The 18,794-nt window shown below is 34.6% G+C and overlaps 1 protein-coding gene across 11 annotated transcripts in view; it reads right to left on the bottom strand.

Annotated features, from left to right (window-relative positions):
• LOC136026520 (annexin A7-like) overlaps positions 1 to 18,794 on the bottom strand; it is a 322,593-nt gene that overhangs the window by 7,054 nt on the left and 296,745 nt on the right. For all 11 annotated transcript variants that reach the window (XM_065703164.1, XM_065703165.1, XM_065703170.1 and 8 more), the window contains exons 2-5: positions 18,372 to 18,620; positions 7,916 to 8,107; positions 4,082 to 4,322; positions 1,722 to 1,801 (exon numbers count right to left, since the gene is read on the bottom strand). In XM_065703164.1, the coding sequence (XP_065559236.1) occupies positions 1,722 to 1,801; positions 4,082 to 4,322; positions 7,916 to 8,107; positions 18,372 to 18,581 (723 nt within the window). In that variant the 5' untranslated portion in view covers positions 18,582 to 18,620. The remainder of the gene's footprint in view (positions 1 to 1,721; positions 1,802 to 4,081; positions 4,323 to 7,915; positions 8,108 to 18,371; positions 18,621 to 18,794) is intronic.

The raw sequence follows: 18,794 nt of genomic DNA, 5'->3' as shown, positions 1-18,794 counted from the left end.
AGTTCTTCTTCTTCAACTATACCCTTCTTCTTCATCTATAGAGTTATACTGGAATAGCTCCGCTAGATCGTATTGTGGGTAAAAATAATCCTTATTTAGCGCATTCAGCTTTTCTTGGTATAATTCCACAGTTTCTGCAACAATTTTTCTCACAGTCCCGCTCATGCAGGTACTTTTCTTCTTTGCATAATTCTTCTCGCAGATTTGCTTTATCTAAATGATCATCAACAGCAGCTCAGAGGTCTCCTGTTTATCAATCTATTCAACTATGGAACTCCATCCATTCTGCTGTCCTTCTATCTCTCTCCGCAAAGGCAGTTTCTCCGCGGGGCTTTCAAGTCTAGTAACTTTTCTCTCTCGTTTTTCCCCCTTCTCTTTTCCTATTGTTTATCGTTTTTCTTTTTTTTGGAATTTCATTCTCATTGATATCTCTCTCTCCTCTTCCTTTTAAATTACTTCCACGAATTTTCCTAACTGCTATAATCCTTGTCCTTTTTTTATCTTTTCGTTTCATGTTCTAATGTAAACTGGGTCTTATTTCCTGTTTTCTCTACTTTCATGATTTCTGCTTATTGTTATTATTATTATTACTACCTATCTTTTCTAAGTTTTTGTTTTACCTTATTTAAGTGTTTATTCTCCTTCATCTTTATATTATATGAATTGTGTGATTTAGCGTAATGTTTACGGTTACTTCAGTGTTTATTATTGTATTGTGCGGCCCACAACAAGCCAAGCTTCTTAGGCCAAATAACCGTTTTACGTTGGCAATAGTGTTTGAGTATTTATAAAATGATTTTTTTATAGTTAACTAGAAGAAGGAAAAAAAAGTAGATGGCTATTCCCATTAGCGGTTTTAGGCTTCATAATTTGGGGAGATGGGGAGGTATACCGCAGGTATACTTTGTATATGACATAAAAAGAATTTAATTTAAGATTTCTAGAGTATCTGGGCAAGGAGGGCAGCTCCACTCCTGCACAAGCCTAGGACCGCCACTAGCTGTTCCCACGGTGCAACCGAATACCCACTAGGAATAAAGTAGACACATTGGCCACAATGTTTAAGAAATAGAATGCTCCATATTCTCCCTTCCAATCCACACGACCCTCCAATCCCCTTTTGATCTTCTCCTAAATTCGAAAAAACAACATTGCAACATTTAAAGATAATACTATAACGTGGCAAAGAATCTACAACATAAGTGGAAAATAAATATAAAAGCAAGTTTTTTAGCCTCCTCCCCGCCAAGTCCAAAAGTATTATATTTCATAACAGTCCCATACAGCAGCCATTTTATAGATATCACAGTTTACACATTAATACTAGCATTTATCATTTTATGAATATTCAACCCCAAGTGTGGCTCAATCCCACTTTCTAGGACTAAAATGAGAGAAAGGTTGAATTAACTAAGGTATGATCACTGAATGAATGATGATAGACTGCCAAACATCTTCCTTGTCAGTCCACCATCTAGGGTCAAAGAAAAAGCAGACCCTTTAAAGAAAGATGTAAGGGAAATTGGAAGTAAGCAGGAGGGTGTAAAGAAGGACATTTGAATAGATTGGGGTAGAGTGGGAGAGTGTGTAGCTGTGTCGGCCTCAGATGGCTTGGTGCTGCAATGAGTTGTTAGTAGTAGTAGTAAATGTTGACCATAGCGGTCCTAACAATCAATAAAAAATACAAACACTTAAAGAATAATTTATAAAATATAACTTACAAGTAACATATTAAGCAGCATTGACAGCTTCCCCGATGTATACTTCTTTATTTCCTTTATTAGGTCATTCTTTGATTTCACTGAAATAATAATATGCCTTTAAGTTCAAAATTTGGAAGCTTGAATTGGCAGCAAAAAAAAAATAAATACTATCATCTAACTTGAAAAAGGAAGGAGAAATAGAAATAAAATTATAATTGTAATTTTTAAAAATGCAATTAAAAATACAGATGTTAATTAAGCAGTGGGGTCGATTTACAAAAATTAGGGGGGAGGGGGATTCATTTTCAGAACATAGAGGGCCAGAAGTATTATATTAATTGCCGATTCCAACTCACCTAGATCACACCATTCAATTTACATCATTTCCAGTTCATTTTACATGTCAGATATTGCACATTTTGAACATTTTCCGTCCCTATATTCAAAATGAAAACTAGTCCTTGGAAATCAAATTTGGGCATCCTGTGGTGGGGCAATGGGTTTGACCTTAGCTTGGTAATACGGGACCCAGAGATCTAATCATGCTGCAGCAATGCACTGCAGGGCCAATGCAGGGACCTTGGTATTCAAGAAGCGTCGTTAATCTGATACAATACAATCAAATTTGGTCTCATTTTCTACTTTTTCACAATGTGAACACGGGTTCTAGGCCCCATCTAGATCACCCCATCCATTTAACCCATTTTTAATTGAGTTCATACCATTTTAAATGAAGATTTCCAAAATTTTTACAATTTTCCATCCTGAGCTTTAAGTTCAAAACAGGTCTTGTGAAATAAGAATTTGATGAATTTGTGAAATAAGAGTTTCATCAAAGTGGCAGGTAAACTTCGCTTCTAAGGAAAGGTTATTTTAAATCATGGATAATAATGGCTTAATACGCCTATGATAAATACAAAATGTATGTAAAGTCTATTGGGAGAGAGACGGAGCAGGTTTTGAAAAATCTTCTTTTTGAGGTAAATAAAGATGTTTTACAGGTCAAACCTCCCAATTCCTATGCCCTAGTTTAAATTTCTCACAATTTCCCTTCAAAACAGATCTCTTCTGAAATGGGCTGAGTATGGCCCTGAAGTCCTGTGTAAATGATACGCAAGGTATCATTGCAAAATTATTTGCACTTTGGTTCTTTACGTACTGGATTTTGCCAAAATGTAAGTATTTTTCTTCTGTTTTTCGTTTTATTGCTTAGCGTTTGTTGTGATTTATTTATATATATATTTTAAGCTATTTTTTTTGCTGATAAGGGCTCCCGCATACGAAACCTAAATATTTATATCCTTAAAATATTTTTATATTAATTATTTTCGCTGCCTTATTAAGAAACTTTAGCCGTTATTAGTCTATTTTAAATATTCCCATTATTATGGCAATAATTTGTTTTTCCGAATGACCTAGTGGCTAATAAGTATTTAAATCAAAAATTTATCAATGGTTATGTTATTATACACATTAATTAGTTTTTACGGATATATGCATTTGTTTACACTTTTCCTCTTACTATTTTCCCTAATTTCATCTTCTTCTTCCTACTACTGAGCAAATTTCCAGTTGCCAATTTTCCATTAGTTTTCCCGTGGGTCAACCTACTGCTCAAACTGTTGCTCAACATTCAGCTTGTTACAAGTGATGCTCGTATTCTTTTTAAAGATCAGACATTTTATGATTTCTTCAATTATACAAATTGGTTATTAAATAGCCAAATTTACCCTCACCCCCTATCTAAACAGTCAGGCCCCCCAAATTCAGGCTAATTTCAATTTGGTTTCGGTAGCAATTTATGCAATACCTATTCCATCCCATGACATCACTTTCCGGAAAATCATGATTTGCGTATTTTTTTTTAAAGCCTTACATTTTATTATCTCTTTAGTTATACAAATTGGTTATTAAATAGCCAAATTTACCCCACCCCCTATCTAAACAGTTAGGCCCACGAAATTCAGGCTAATTTCAATTTGGTTTCGGTAGCAATTTATGACAATACCTATTCCATCCCATGACATCACTTTCCAGAAAATCATGATTTGCGTATTTTTTTAAAGCTTTACATTTTATTATCTCTTTAATTATACAAATTGGTTATTAAATAGCCAAATTTACCCCCACCCCCTATCTAAACAGTTAGACCCACGAAATTCAGGCTAATTTCAATTTGGTTTCGGTAGCAATTTATGACAATACCTATTCCATCCCATGACATCACTTTCCAGAAAATCATGATTTGCGTATTTTTCTTTAAAGCTTTACATTTTATCATCTCTTCAATTATAGCCAATATACTCGCGCAGACACTCACTTTTAGATCAAAACTAGTTTCAAACCAGGACAGATTTCAATACACAATCATTATTTACATTCATTCTCGTATCGAATCTTTAAATCCTTTAATTCCTCTGGGCTTCTGGAACAAATTATCTCAATTATGTTTCTATGCAAAGGACTATGAACTGTTTCAGAATAGGTTGAACCGTCAGAGTTCGAACTTGACCTTGTTTCTGTGTGATGAATGGCCTCGTAAAGATCATAGGCGAGGTACAATTGTGGTCTCATTATGAGAACCCGAGCCAACGATGAAGACAGCTTTTTCGTGAAACTCTAAAATAAGAAAAGGTTTATTTTGCGCATAGTGGATTGTATATACTCGTAAATACATTTACAAACAAAGAAATATACAATCTCTTTAAACAAGCAATAATTGTGTAAGTATTTATTTATTTACATATTATTTTCTGGAAAACAGCTTTTTTCAGAAATATTTCTATCATGAGATTTTCTAGCTTAAAAAAGCGATCGATATACAGAAGTTTGAGAAAATTATTTAATAGCCTTAACTTTAGAAAAAGTTTCATCTGAGTGACGTCATATTTCTGAATACATTGGGAAAGCAAACGTACGTCATATTTGCCTCAGTAGTGGCTGTGCCGTTTTTATTGTCTATTATGCAGGCAAAATTACACAAGAAGCGTATGATTGACAAGAAAAATCATACGATAGATGTCAAGTTTATGAGTACATTTCAAAAAAATAAATTACATGAAAAACAAACATATACAGTCAAAATATTTGCGTCAGGGACAATTACAAAGAGTCAAAGACAAAAGTGAAGAATAAAGATACAACCGGTTCGAAATATACAGTCAAAATATTTGCGTCAGGGACAATTACAACGATTCAAAGACAAAAGTGAAGAATAAAGATACAACCGGTTCGAAGATAAGCGGCAGCAAGAATTAAAATAAGTGAAAAGTGAAGAATAAAAAAATGTGTGGTTACAGTAAACAAGGAGTAGAATGAATTACAAATGAAAGTGTAGAAAAAAGAAATATGCGAAAATAAGGAGTAAAACGAATTAGAAATGAAAGTGCAAAAAAAAAAAAATATGCAGCTAGAAGATATACCACGGCGAAGACAAAGACATATGCGATTAGAAGATGAGTCGCAGTGAGAATTACAAGCAACAGCATGAAAAAGAGTATCTGAACGTGTCAGAAATGGATTGAAGAACAAAAAGAATTGTTCTGTTAGAAGATAAGCGACAGCCAAAATCAGAACGAGACAAATGAAAGTGAAGAAGAAGGAAACATTACGTTAGACGAACAATCTTTGACGTCAACAAAATAAGGCACAAAAACCAGTACAAACCTACAAAGATGCCACAAACAACGCAACTGTTTATTACAAGTCCTTGGGACCCTTTAACTTTATAGACTCTGGGGAGTCCTCCATTTTTTCTTGGAAATAGTAGTAAACAAAGGTGATTCATTTGGAGTTTGCTACTTGCAACATGAATCAATATATACGAGCCTGCCACATGCCGAGTGCCTGGCTTTAAAATCGGCTACATAGTTGTTGTTTTTTTTTTTATTTTAACTGGCATATTGACATTTATGGCCATTAAAACGATCTAAAAAGTCCACAACTTATTGGAAGAATTGTTTTTATCCGATGGTGGTTGTAACAAACCAATGGTGACGCCATGACATCAAGGAGAGACTCACAGTTTGACGACAAGCAACGATAAGAATCAATATATAGAAGCATGCCGGGTAGCCATTCTTGGGACCCGGCTTAAATCATTTACATATTTTTTTTTTTAAACTGGCTTACCAAACATTAAGAAATGTTTATTTCTAATAAAATTGTTCTACTACTACTACTACTAAAAGGAAGAATTGGTGTTTTTCCATGGTGGTCGTATCGACCCTATGGTGACGCAATGATATCAAGAAGAGGCTCTCATTGCCTGCGGTTACAAGATAAGCGATAATGAGAATCAAAATAGACAAGCCTGTCGCATAGCCATGACGGGGCCAGGCCTCTCTTTAAACGAACAATAATACCATATGTATTTATTTATGTGTGCATTTTTTCTCGAAAAAGCCTCCATATATATTTTTAGAAAATTGAAATCCTGGGATTTTCTGGCCTAAACAAGATCTATATAGGTCACGAGTTGAGAAAATTCGTTAAGAACCTTAGTTTAGGGGAAAAAAACAACCAATGAGTGACGTGATATTTAGGAGCACATTTCAAGAGTATGAATACGTCGTATTTGTCTCATTAGTGGTTGTATCGTTTTTAGTGTCTATGGTGCAGACAAAATTACACAAGAAACATAGCTAAGCATAAAATACCAATTGTAATGAGCCTTTTTGCAAAAGGCGTTTTCAGCAGTTTTATAATACCCAGAGGACAAAAACTTAAATTAACAGTTGCTTAAAATAAACTAACTAGACTGTCAAATGAGACCAGATCAAAAGGACAACCTGAGAAATATAGGTTCACATAGGTGAAAATAAACAACCTAGAGCATCAAATGCGACAAAACCAATCTAAGAAGCTAGGGCAAAAGGCGTTGAAAAATATCTGAAGTAATGATTAACGAAAATGAAAAAAAAAATTTATAGTAGTAGTATTTTAAGTATTAAGTAGTATTAGGTTACTCTCTATATCCTTATTTCATCTAGAACGTACAGCTATGGACTAGTAGCCCTGTCTCTGTACAACCTTACTGGATCTCCTCGCCTAAATTTCATGCCAGAGAGAAAAAAAGTTTTTGGTCTCATAATTTTCAAAAAGTAGTCTCACTATTTCTCTATGCTGGCAAAAGTTTTTTATGCCTTTATAGTTCAAAAATAACCACAATCTGAATTAAAAAATCTTGTCATATAAACGCCATTTCTAGAAAAAAAAGAAGCATAAATACAAAAATAGATAGTAAAATACACTCTACTTGACACCATGAAGTTTCTTACTGCTACTTTAAACGAATAGATCTAGACCTCGTTTGTTCCTTAGTATCCCAGGAAGCCACCTATCTTCCCAACCATTGAAAGCATTTGAAAATAGTGAGAATTAAATCATTATATACAAGGGTTCATTAAGTATTTATGCAATAAAATTGGTATTTTAAAACGTTATTGGTATTTTTAAACGCATTTTAATGCTTTTCAGCTGCTTTTCCTCTCCTTTCTTGCAATCTACCAGCTTTACGACATAGACATGCGAGCAGCGTTTTTGCTAAATTCAACACTTCTTAACAGTAGAATCCTGCCATTTCATCGTTAGATATTTCATCAACACTTATTCTGACTTTCAGCAAATTAAGAGCAACTACGGCATGCAAAATTCTTGTCTCTGACACAAAAGTCTTATCAAAATCGCATGCATTAAGCGGCTGGCTTGTGACGTCAGAGATATTGTCACTTGGATTTACTGATTATTTGTTCTTGAAATAGACTGAGCTGGCTGCGACTGCATGAATTTTCAGCTACAAAATTGGTATTAGCAGGAATGGATTCTTGACCACTCAGGGTCTAAATGAGAAAGCTGCTTATACCAGAGAAAAAAAACTTATAAATCACAATATTTCTCCCTACATCTCAGAGGACATAATTCTACGACCTTTGGAGCAGGGGTTAAAGTCCAGCACTTCCAACCCTTTGCCTAGGGGTAGGGGTAAGTGGTTTGACTTTGGAAGCTCAGCCATCATGAATCTGTTGAGACTTATGGTTAAACAAATTCCCACAAATATCTGAGTCCCAGATGCACAGTGAAGTAGAGAATACTTGCCCTTGTTTCAAGTTCAAGTTTTCACATCTCAGGCAGGTAACCTTGGCTTCCAGACCTTCCCAAAATCCTCAAAGTAATTTGGTAGACAGTTAACACGAAGCTGAAGATATATTTACCTTTCCATATCTATTTTGATACGCTTCACATACATCTAATCTCTGCTTCCAAGTTCTCTTCCCCATGACACCAATGACAGCTTTCTCATCTGTTCCAAAAATGCCCTTCGAAAAGCTCTTAAGCATTTGACAGTCTTCGTCTGGGTCAAAGGGTACAGCCGGAAGTAGTGTCGGGCTAAGAGCTTCAATTCTCTGCAATGAAAGCATATAGGAGCACATTAGACAAGAACCAGGTAAAGCAGGCATGTTAGCTTTTTGTTTCTACTAACATATGACAGTGAATAGCACAAGAATCTGAATCTTACCGCTTAATTAGATAACACCTAAGGAAAAAATAATGGCGTTTAAAGTAATAAGAAGCACATATGATATATAAGCATAAAGTATGATAACAATAATGAGTACAATAACAATTTAACTGATAAAAAGAAGCGTAAAGACAATATTCGGTGAAATGCATAAGCTTCATCACAAAGTCAATGTGATGTTGCAACCACTTACTACTATTTTATAGACGTATATCGTTACATAAAAGCATACTAAAAATAAAACAGCTTCTTAGAACACACCAGGGACGTAATTTTCTAAGAGGCGAGGGGAGGGGTAACTGCCCCCTCCTGACCCAAGTTTTCCCCAAACCTCATTTTGCTCCCCAGCTGAAGCATAGTTTTAGCAGAAATCTTGCCAAAACTGAGATGAGTCTGCACAATTCAAGCATCCAGAGAAACAGGTCAGTTTTCATTAGTATATATTTCCCTTTATGGCAATATATGGCTCATTTTCAGTTTTCAGTTATTTTTACTTATTTTGGGAAAATTGGCTCCAAATTTCCTCTCCCCCACAGAATTTTGACGAAATAACAGCATTGGACCGCACTGTCTCTTTATGGACAATTGAGACAACATTTACTAAAAACGGATAATATTCAACATAATATTTCTCATATAAGACGATGACAAATTCTTGACACAAAAATAACAATAAAAAACAAAATATTTCGGCTCTACATCCGAAAGCCATTGTAAATTGTATTAAAAACAACAAGTTTTTTTTAATTGAAAGCAAGGAGCGACACTAGGACTTAAAACGAACAGGAATTCCTTCTTGTGTAAAAGGGGCTGTTCCCTCCTCAGCGCCCCACTCTTTACGCTAAAGTTTGACTCTTTCGCTCAACTCTACTTTTTAAAACAGTAAAAAACTTTAGCATAAAGAGCGGGGCGTTGAGGAGGGATCAGCCCCTTTTACATAAGGAGGAATTTCTGTTCGTTTTAAGTTTGAATGTCACTCCTTACATTCAGTTAAAAAAAACTTGTTTTTTTTTTCATTTAATTTCTGAACGTTTTTGAATTAATGCATGTTTTGATTTTGGCTCTCCGCACATGAATAATTAAAATAAATTTGCATATTAATTTTTTCGGCTCATTGGCTTTCTCTTAGTTTTGATCGGACGATTTTGACAAAAAAGGGGTGGGGGTGAGGAGGCCTAGTTGCCCTCCAATCTTTTGGTTACTTAAAAAGCTATCTTGAACTTTTAATTTTTACGAACGTTTTTATTAGTAAAAAGTATGCGTAACTTACGAATTAACTTCCGTAAGGAGCTTCTATATTCGTATATTTTTATTACGTATATGAGAGGGTTTGCCACCTTGTTAATACCTCGCTCTTTACACTAAAGCTCAAATTTTGCCCCAATTCTTTAAGAATGACCCTTGAATCACAAAGGTAGTAGAAAAAATAGTTGAAATTACTAAAAATACTTTAGTGTAAACAGCGAGGTATTTATGAGGAGATGAACCCCTCATATGCGTAATAATTTCTGTTCGTTTTAAGTTTTAATGCTGCTCCTTACTTTCAGTTGAAAACACTTTTAATATTTTTTATTGTTTTTGTTTTAAATGATGCTAGAAAAACTCCTAGGCCCCCTTCATGGAATTTCTCTCCCCCCACGACGAATTCCTCCATGGAAAGATCTTCCCACGTAGCCCCTTCCCCAAAAATACAAAAAAATCCCCCTGAAAATGTCGGTGCACTTCCCAACGATCATTACTATATGTATACACTGGTCAAAGTTTGTAACTTACAGCCCCTCCTCTGGGGACTGTGAGGGAGTAAATTGTCCCCAAAGACATATTTATTAGCTTTTGACTATTTTAAACACAATGGCTATCTCTAAATTTTGATTTGTTGACTTTGGGGAAAAAATGAGTGAGGGAGGGGGCCAAGGTGCCCTCCTAGTTTTTTGGTCACTTAAAAAAGGCAATAGAACTTTTGATATCCGTTAGAATGAGCCCTTTCGCGAAATTCTAGGACCACTGGGTCGATACCATCATCCCTGGGGAAAAGGAAGAAAAAAAAAATATAAATAAACACGCACCCGTGATCGGTCTTCTGGCAAAAACTACGAAATTCCACATTTTTGTAGATAGGAGCTTGAGACGTCTACAGTATGGTTCTCTGATACGCTGAATACGATGGTGTGACTTTCGTTATGATTACATGACTTTTAAGGGGTGTTGTTCGACTATTTTCTAAAATAAGGCAAATTTTCTCAGGCTCGTAACTTTTGATGGGTAAGACTAAACTTGATCAAACTTATATATTTATAATCAGCATGATTCTTTTGACGTAGCTATTGGTATCAAAATTCCGTTTTTCAGAGTTTTGGTTACTATTGAGTCGGGTCGCTCCTTCAAACAGTTCGTTACCACGAACTGTTTGATAAGACAATGGTATAACAACAATGTTTTGTATAACAGAATAGAGCAACGAACATTGTATAGAGACAATGTTCGGGGAAATACATAAAGCTTGTATTGTCTGTGCATATAAATAGATTGTCAGGTTTACCGACCCTTGAACATGCAACATATAATGGTCCATGGGAAAACAATCCGTATTCAGATCTATACCTCATGATTCTAATGATTGCCCTTGAGCTTTGTTGATGGTGATTGCTAATCGACCATTCCCTGTGTCGCCGTCGTCATTTATATATCCCCCTGTGCCCCCCGGCGTCCCCTTTGTAGTTGTGTCCCGGTCGTCATTTATATTCCCTGTGTCCCGGTCGTCATTTGTGTCCAGATGTCCCAGTCTGTGATTTCTCTTTGAGTGTCCCGGGCGTCCTTTATATTCCTTGTGTCCCGCGTCCCGGTCGTCATTTTTTTCCTTTTTTATTTTTTTTCTTTTTAGTTTTTTTAGTTTTTTAGCTTTTTTAGTTTTTTTATTAGTTTTTTTTTTTTTAGTTTTTTTGTAGTTTTTACCTTTTTTTTTTAGTTTTTTTAGTTTTTTTTTACTTATGTCCTGGTCGTCATTTATACTCCCTGTGTCCCGGTCGTCATTTGTGTCCCGGTGCTTTGTTGATGGTGATTGCTAATCGAACATTCCTTTTGTCCCGGTCGCTTTCTCTTTGAATGTCGTCATTTATATTCCCTATGTGCCGGTGTCCCGGTCGTCATTTGTGTCCCGATGTCCCGGTCTGTAATTTCGTCACTTGAAACCATGACGTCAGTCGACACACAAACATGACGTCACCCGACAGACAGACCCACACACACAGACAACTTATTTATATATATTATATAACATATAGTTGGTGGGGGCGCTTCGCCCCCCCCCCCCAAGCCCCCCCGCGCGCATAAGTCGTTACGCGCCATATTAGTTACGCGCCATTGTAGTTGTGTCCCTATGTCCCACCTGTGAATATAGATATCTATCTATATATATAAAAATAAGTTGTCTGTGTGTGGATCTGTGGATCTGTGGATCAGGTGACGATCCACAAAAAAGGTAAAAAACTAAAAACTAAAAAAAAAACTGAAAAAACTAAAAAAAGGCAAAAACTACAAAAAAAACTAAAAACTAATAAAAAAAATAAAAAGCTAAAAAACTAAAAAAACTAAAAAAACTAAAAAACTAAAAAAACTAAAAACTAAAAAAAAACTTAAAAAAAGGAAAAAACTGAAAAATAGAAGAGAAAAAGAAAACTAATAAAATTAAGAATAAAATAAAAAAAAAATAAAAAAGATAAAAACTAAAAAAAAAGTAAAAAGAAAAAACGAAAAAAACTAAAAAAGCTAAAAAAAAAGGTAAAAACCAATAAAAAACTAAAAAGAACAAAAGGAAAAACAAACTAAAAAAACTAAAAACTAAAAAAAAAACTTAAAAAAAGGAAAAAACTGAAAAATAGAAGAGAAAAAGAAACCTAATAAAATTAAGAATAAAAATAAAAAAAAATAAAAAAGATAAAAACTAAAAAAAAAAGTAAAAAGAAAAAACGAAAAAAAAACTAAAAAAGCTAAAAAAAAAAGTAAAAACAAATAAAAAACTAAAAAGAAAAAAAGGAAAAAAACTAAAAAAAAATTTCATCTAAAAAACTAAAAAAAAACTAAAAAAGGTAAAAACTAAAAGAACTAAAAAAGGAAAAAAACTGAAAAATAAAGGAGAAAAAGAAAACTAAAAAAATATAAATAAAAATAAAAAAACTAAAAAGATAAAAACTTCAAAAAAAACTAAAAAGAAAAAAGAAAAAAACTAAAAAACCTAAAAAAAGGTCAAAACCAATAAAAAAAAACTAAAAGGGGAACACTGGGACACAAATGACGACCGGAATACTGGGAATATAAATGACGACCGGGACACAGGAATGTTCAATTAGCAATCACCATCAACAAATCTCAAGGGCAATCATTAGAATCATGAGGTATAGATCTGAATATGGATTGTTTTTAGCTAAAAAAAAAAAGGTAAAAACCAATAAAAAACTAAAAAGTAAAAAAGGAAAAAAACTAAAAAAAATTTTCATCTAAAAAACTAAAAAAAAACTAAAAAAGGTAAAAACTAAAAGAACTAAAAAAGGAAAAAAACTGAAAAATAAAGGAGAAAAAGAAAACTAAAAAAATATAAATAAAAATAAAAAAAACTAAAAAGATAAAAACTTCAAAAAAAACTAAAAAGAAAAAAGAAAAAAACTAAAAAACCTAAAAAAAGGTCAAAACCAATAAAAAAAAAAACTAAAAGGGGAACACTGGGACACAAATGACGACCGGAATACTGGGAATATAAATGACGACCGGGACACAGGGAATGTTCAATTAGCAATCACCATCAACAAATCTCAAGGGCAATCATTAGAATCATGAGGTATAGATCTGAATATGGATTGTTTTTCCCATGGACAATTATATGTTGCATGTTCAAGAGTCGGTAAACCTGACAATCTAAATAAATGACGACACTCAAAGAGAAAGCGACCGGGACCAAAGGAATGTTCGATTAGCAATCAACAAAGCACCGGGACACAGGGAGTATAAATGACGACGACCGGGACACAGGGACATAACTACAAAGGGGACGCCGGGGTGCACAGGGGGATATATAAATGACGATGGCGACTCAGGGAATGGTCGATTAGCAATCACCATCAACAAAGCTCAAGGGCAATCATTAGAATCATGAGGTATAGATCTGAATACGGATTGTTTTCCCATGGACCATTATATGTTGCATGTTCAAGAGTCGGTAAACCTGACAATCTATTTATATGCACAGACAATGGGTATATATGCACAGACAATGGGTATTTATATGCACAGACAATGGCTTAGTATATTGTAAAACGCATTAATTTGGTTAATAATATACCATTTAAAACACCAAAATGAACATGCTGGAGTAGTCACTCGGTGAGAGAGGGTGTCAGAACGGAGAATGAAGGTCCCAGGTTCAAATCCTGGTTAGGCTAAAAAAGGTAAAAAACTAAAAACTAAAAAAAAAACTGAAAAAACTAAAAAAAGGCAAAAACTACAAAAAAAACTAAAAACTAATGAAAAAAATAAAAAAGCTAAAAAACTAAAAAAACTAAAAACTAAAAAAAAAATAAAAAAAAACTAAAAGAAAGGAAAAAACTGAAAAATAGAAGAAAAAAAGAAAAAATGACGACCGGGACACTCAAAGAGAAATCACAGACTGGGACACCGGGACACTCAAAGAGAAATCACAGACTGGGACACCGGGACACAAATGACGACCGGGACATAGGGACACAACTACAATGGCGCGTAACTAATATGGCGCTTGGGGGGGCTTGGGGGGGGGGCGAAGCGCTCCCACCAACTAGGTGTTGGGGTGGCGCGAAGCGCCACCCCAACAGCTAGTATATATATATATATATATATATATATATATATATATATATATATATATATATATATATATATATATATATATATATATTATATATATATGTTTTTAACTACGTAAAACTTGCGAATATACAACATTCTTTGCTGTCCCATTGTCTGTGCATATAAATAGATTGTCAGGTTTACCGACTCTTGAACATGCAACATATAATGGTCCATGGGAAAACAATCCGTATTCAGATCTATACCTCATGATTCTAATGATTGCCCTTGAGCTTTGTTGATGGTGATTGCTAATCGACCATTCCCTGTCCCGTTGTCCCGGTCGTCATTTTATATTTATTTTTTTCTTTTTTAGTTCTTTTAGTTTTTACCTTTTTTAGTTTTTTTTAGTTTTTTAGATGAAAATTTTTTTTTTTTTTTCCTTTTTTCTTTTTAGTTTTTTATTGGTTTTTACCTTTATTTTAGCTTATTTTTCAGTTTTTTCCTTTTTTTTTAGTTTTTTTTTAATTTTTAGTTTTTTTAGTTTTTTACCTTTTTTATTTTTTTTATTAGTTTTTAGTTTTTTTTTGTAGTTTTTGCCTTTTTTTAGTTTTTCAGGTTTTTTTTAGTTTTTAGTTTTTTTCCTTTTTTAGCCTAACCAGGATTTGAACCTGGGACCTTCATTCTCCGTTCTGACACCCTCTCTCACCGAGTGACTACTCTATCATGTTCAATTTGGTGTTTTAAATGGTATATTATTAACCAAATTAATGTGTTTTACAATACATTAAGCATCGTCATAACAAAAATGACGACAACTAATTTCATGACGTCAGCCGACACAGAAACATGACGTCACCTGATCCACAGACAGACAACTTATTTTTATATAGATAGATAGATAGATAGATATATAGATAGATAGAAGATAGATAGATAAGTTGTATGTGTGTGTGTCGAGTGACGTCATGTTTGTGTGTCAACTGACGTCATGTTTGTTGATTGACGAAATTACACACCGGGACATCGGGACACAAATCACGACCGGGACACCGGGACATCTATCTATATAAAAATAAGTTGTCTGTGTGTCAAGTGACGTCATGTTTGTGTGTCGACTGACGTCATGTTTGTTGATTGACGAAATTACACACCGGGACATCGGGACACAAATGACGACCGGGAAACCGGGATATAGGGAATATAAATGACGACCGGGACACTCAAAGAGAAAGCGACCGGGACACAGGGAATGTTCGATTAGCAATCTCCATCAACAAAGCACCGGGACACAAATGACGACCGGGACACAGGGAATATAAATGACGACCAGGACACTCAAAGAGAAATTACAGACCGAGACACCGGAACACAAATGACGACCGGGACAAAAATGACGACCGGGACACCGGGACACAGGGAATATAAATGACGACCGCGACACTCAAAGAGAAATTACAGACTGGGACACCGGGACACAAATGACGACCGGGACAAAGGGAAACAATAACAACGGGGACGCCGGGGGGCACAGGGGGATATATAAATGACGACAGGGACACAGGGAATGTTCGATTAGCAATCACCATCAACAAAGCTCAAGGGCAATCATTAGAATAATGAGGTATAGATCTGAATACAGATTGTTTTTCCCATGGACAATTATATGTTGCATGTTCAAGAGTCGGTAAACCAGACAATCTATTTATATGCACAGACAATGGGACAGCCAAGAATGTTGTACATTCGCAATTTTTACGCAGTTAAAAATATATATATATATATATATATATATATATATATATATATATATATATATATATATATATATATATATATATATATATATATATATATATATATATATATATATATATATATATATATATATATATATATATATATATATATATATATATATATATATATATATACTCACAGGTGGGACACAGGGACACAACTACAATGGCGCGTAACTAATATGGCGCGTAACGACTTGCGCGCGCGGGGGGGGGGGGGGCTTGGGGAGGGCGCGAAGTGCCCCCACCAACTAGGTGTTGGGGTGGCACGAAGCGCCACCCCAACAGCTAGTTATTAATAAATTTGTAAATTTTACCTTTTTTTCAAACATGATATATTAGCACTTTGAAATAGATATTCAGAACTAGCTCATACTTAAAATTTTGTAGTTGATGATTCAGACGGATATGAAGTTTTATCTAACTTTTATCGTAATGAGCTAACAGCAATCCTAACAAAATTATGTTTAAAGGTTTTTACAGGTTGTAAAGCTATTCGCTAATGATAACGATAGTTGATATCACAAAGCAGAAGAATTTAATGTTACAAAAAAATCAAGAGGCACATTGAAGAGCAAAATAATTAGAGACAGCAGCCACCTCTGCTCCCGCTATTATCGCTTAAGTTTGGTAAATGCTGAACGAATGTTTTAATGATTGACTGGCTTTCAAAACATTCTAACTGGAAGCTTTTATTATTTGAAAGAAATGCAAATAAGTATAAGTATCATACTCAAAGTGGCACAATAATTTTTTTTCTTTTTTTTTCACGTTGCCCGTGTCCCATCGATTTTTGAAAGATAGAAAAAAAGTTACACCTTAGGGTAAAAAGGAGTGGGTTATGTGGCAGCAGCCCCTCCTCTTATATATAAGATAATTATGTTGCAGGCGAAAGACTTCGGTTTATTCAGTTTTATTTATTTTTTACTTTTTTAATTTCAGGTTATTGCAAAAAAGTGATAAAGGTCTAACCTCTGCAGTTTAACGGAGAGTGTGTACCGTAGGCGAGACGGATGAACATGGTATTGCATTTCGGAACGCGGCGTAAGGTTCTTGCCTGGGGACCAACATAATATTTTTTACCTGTCCTTCAGCTAGATATATCAGTTTTACAATCTAAGCCACACAAGGCTATTTGCAACTGCTCGGCTAAGCCTTTGTTTCTTCTAGCCATGATTCGGTTTTAGAATGAATCCACGGGACACAACGGGGACGCCGGGGGGCACAGGGGGATATATAAATGACGACAGGGACACAGGGAATGTTCGATTAGCAATCACCATCAACAAAGCTCAAGGGCAATCATAAGAATAATGAGGTATAGATCTGAACTCAGATTGTTTTTCCCATGGACAATTATATGTTGCATGTTCAAGAGTCGGTAAACCTGACAATCTATTTATATGCACAGACAATGGGACAGCCAAGAATGTTGTACATTCGCAAGTTTTACGTAGTTGAAAATATATATATATATATCTATCTGTATTCACAGGTGGGACACAGGGACGCAACTACAATGGCGCGTAACTTATATGGCGCGTAACGACTTGCGCGCGCGGGGGGGCTTGGGGGGGGTTGCGCGAAGCGCCCCCACCAACTAGGTGTTGGGGTGGCGCGAAGCGCCACCCCAACAGCTAGTATATATATATATATATATATATATATATATATATATATATATATATATATATGTGTGTGTGTGTGTGTGTGTGTATGTATAAGCTCCTTCCTCCATTCCTATCGGCGAAAGGAAAACCATGCTTGCATGGCCTCATTGTGATACCAGGATTGACCTTTCACGAGTTTACCTAACCAAGACTGTGACTACAAACGATGCTGTACGGTAACCTTAAGTAATGGCCCCCCTTGGGAGAATTGAAGCCTGGTAAACGACATAGCATTGCATTGGATTCTGATTAATAGATAATTCTTCTGGTTTTTGTTTGTTTTGTTGGGCTTTTCGGGGGGCTTAAAACCTCTTCCTAGCTAAGCTATCTATTACAGACTGCCTCTCCATTGCGCTATAATATGTTTTTTTAACAAAAACATTATTTTCTTTTGTATATTTGATTTTAAAACATTTACTACCCTTCTCTTTTTTTGAAGAAATAATAATTTCTTTTTTTGTCTTTATTTTCTGTATAATTCTAAGTTAAGAGGGGGTTAGAAGATAAAGGCATCCACAGTCCTTTTGTCTTCTATGTGGTTGTTTAGTTTTTGCAAAATGATGTCGCTTTTATTAGTTGTTTTTAGGTATAATAAAGTATATATCTATCAATCCGAAGAAATATTTGACAGTTAGAAGTTTCTTTTAATAACAAATATATTTTCGTAAAAGCTGGTGATTATGAAAAAATTAACAATTTTTTGTTAATCTTAAATAATGTTTTCCCTTCATTTGTTCCAGTCGTTGCTCAACCATGTATATATTAGTAGAAAAATATAAGGGATTATATTTCCAAAGAAAAAGTGAGATATACAGTTTGAGATTTTTTTAGTAATTTATAGGTAAAAAGAGCTTGAAAAACTCACATCCATACAAGGAGTGGCTGATGTCTGAAAACTAGGACATTCAGCACTGTCAACATCAACACACCATCCAATTTTGCGACTGATGTTGGACGGTTGATCCATAACTTGATCATAAGAAGGTGGGAAGTCATATTGCACGTCCTCCAGTCTGCTGTCAGATTCAGTGACATCAACATTTAGTTTGCCTTCACTTTCACTCTTTTTATCCATTGTCCACAAGGTTATTTTTGAAACAAGTTCAAAATATTTCTGAAATAATTTCAATTAATTCGAAATAAAGAAAAACTAAGAATAAGGAGTCAACCTCTAAATCTTTTTTTTTTTTTTTTTTTTTTTTTTTTTTTTTTTTTTTTTGAACAAGTAGAAAAATAACGGAATTTTTGACATAAGGCAGTACACCTCTTACGGCAGGATACCATTAAA

This window comes from Artemia franciscana, chromosome 4, assembly GCF_032884065.1.
Source record: "Artemia franciscana chromosome 4, ASM3288406v1, whole genome shotgun sequence".
In the NCBI taxonomy this organism is placed as follows: domain Eukaryota; kingdom Metazoa; phylum Arthropoda; class Branchiopoda; order Anostraca; family Artemiidae; genus Artemia; species Artemia franciscana.
This window is presented reverse-complemented; position numbering and strand designations above follow the sequence as displayed.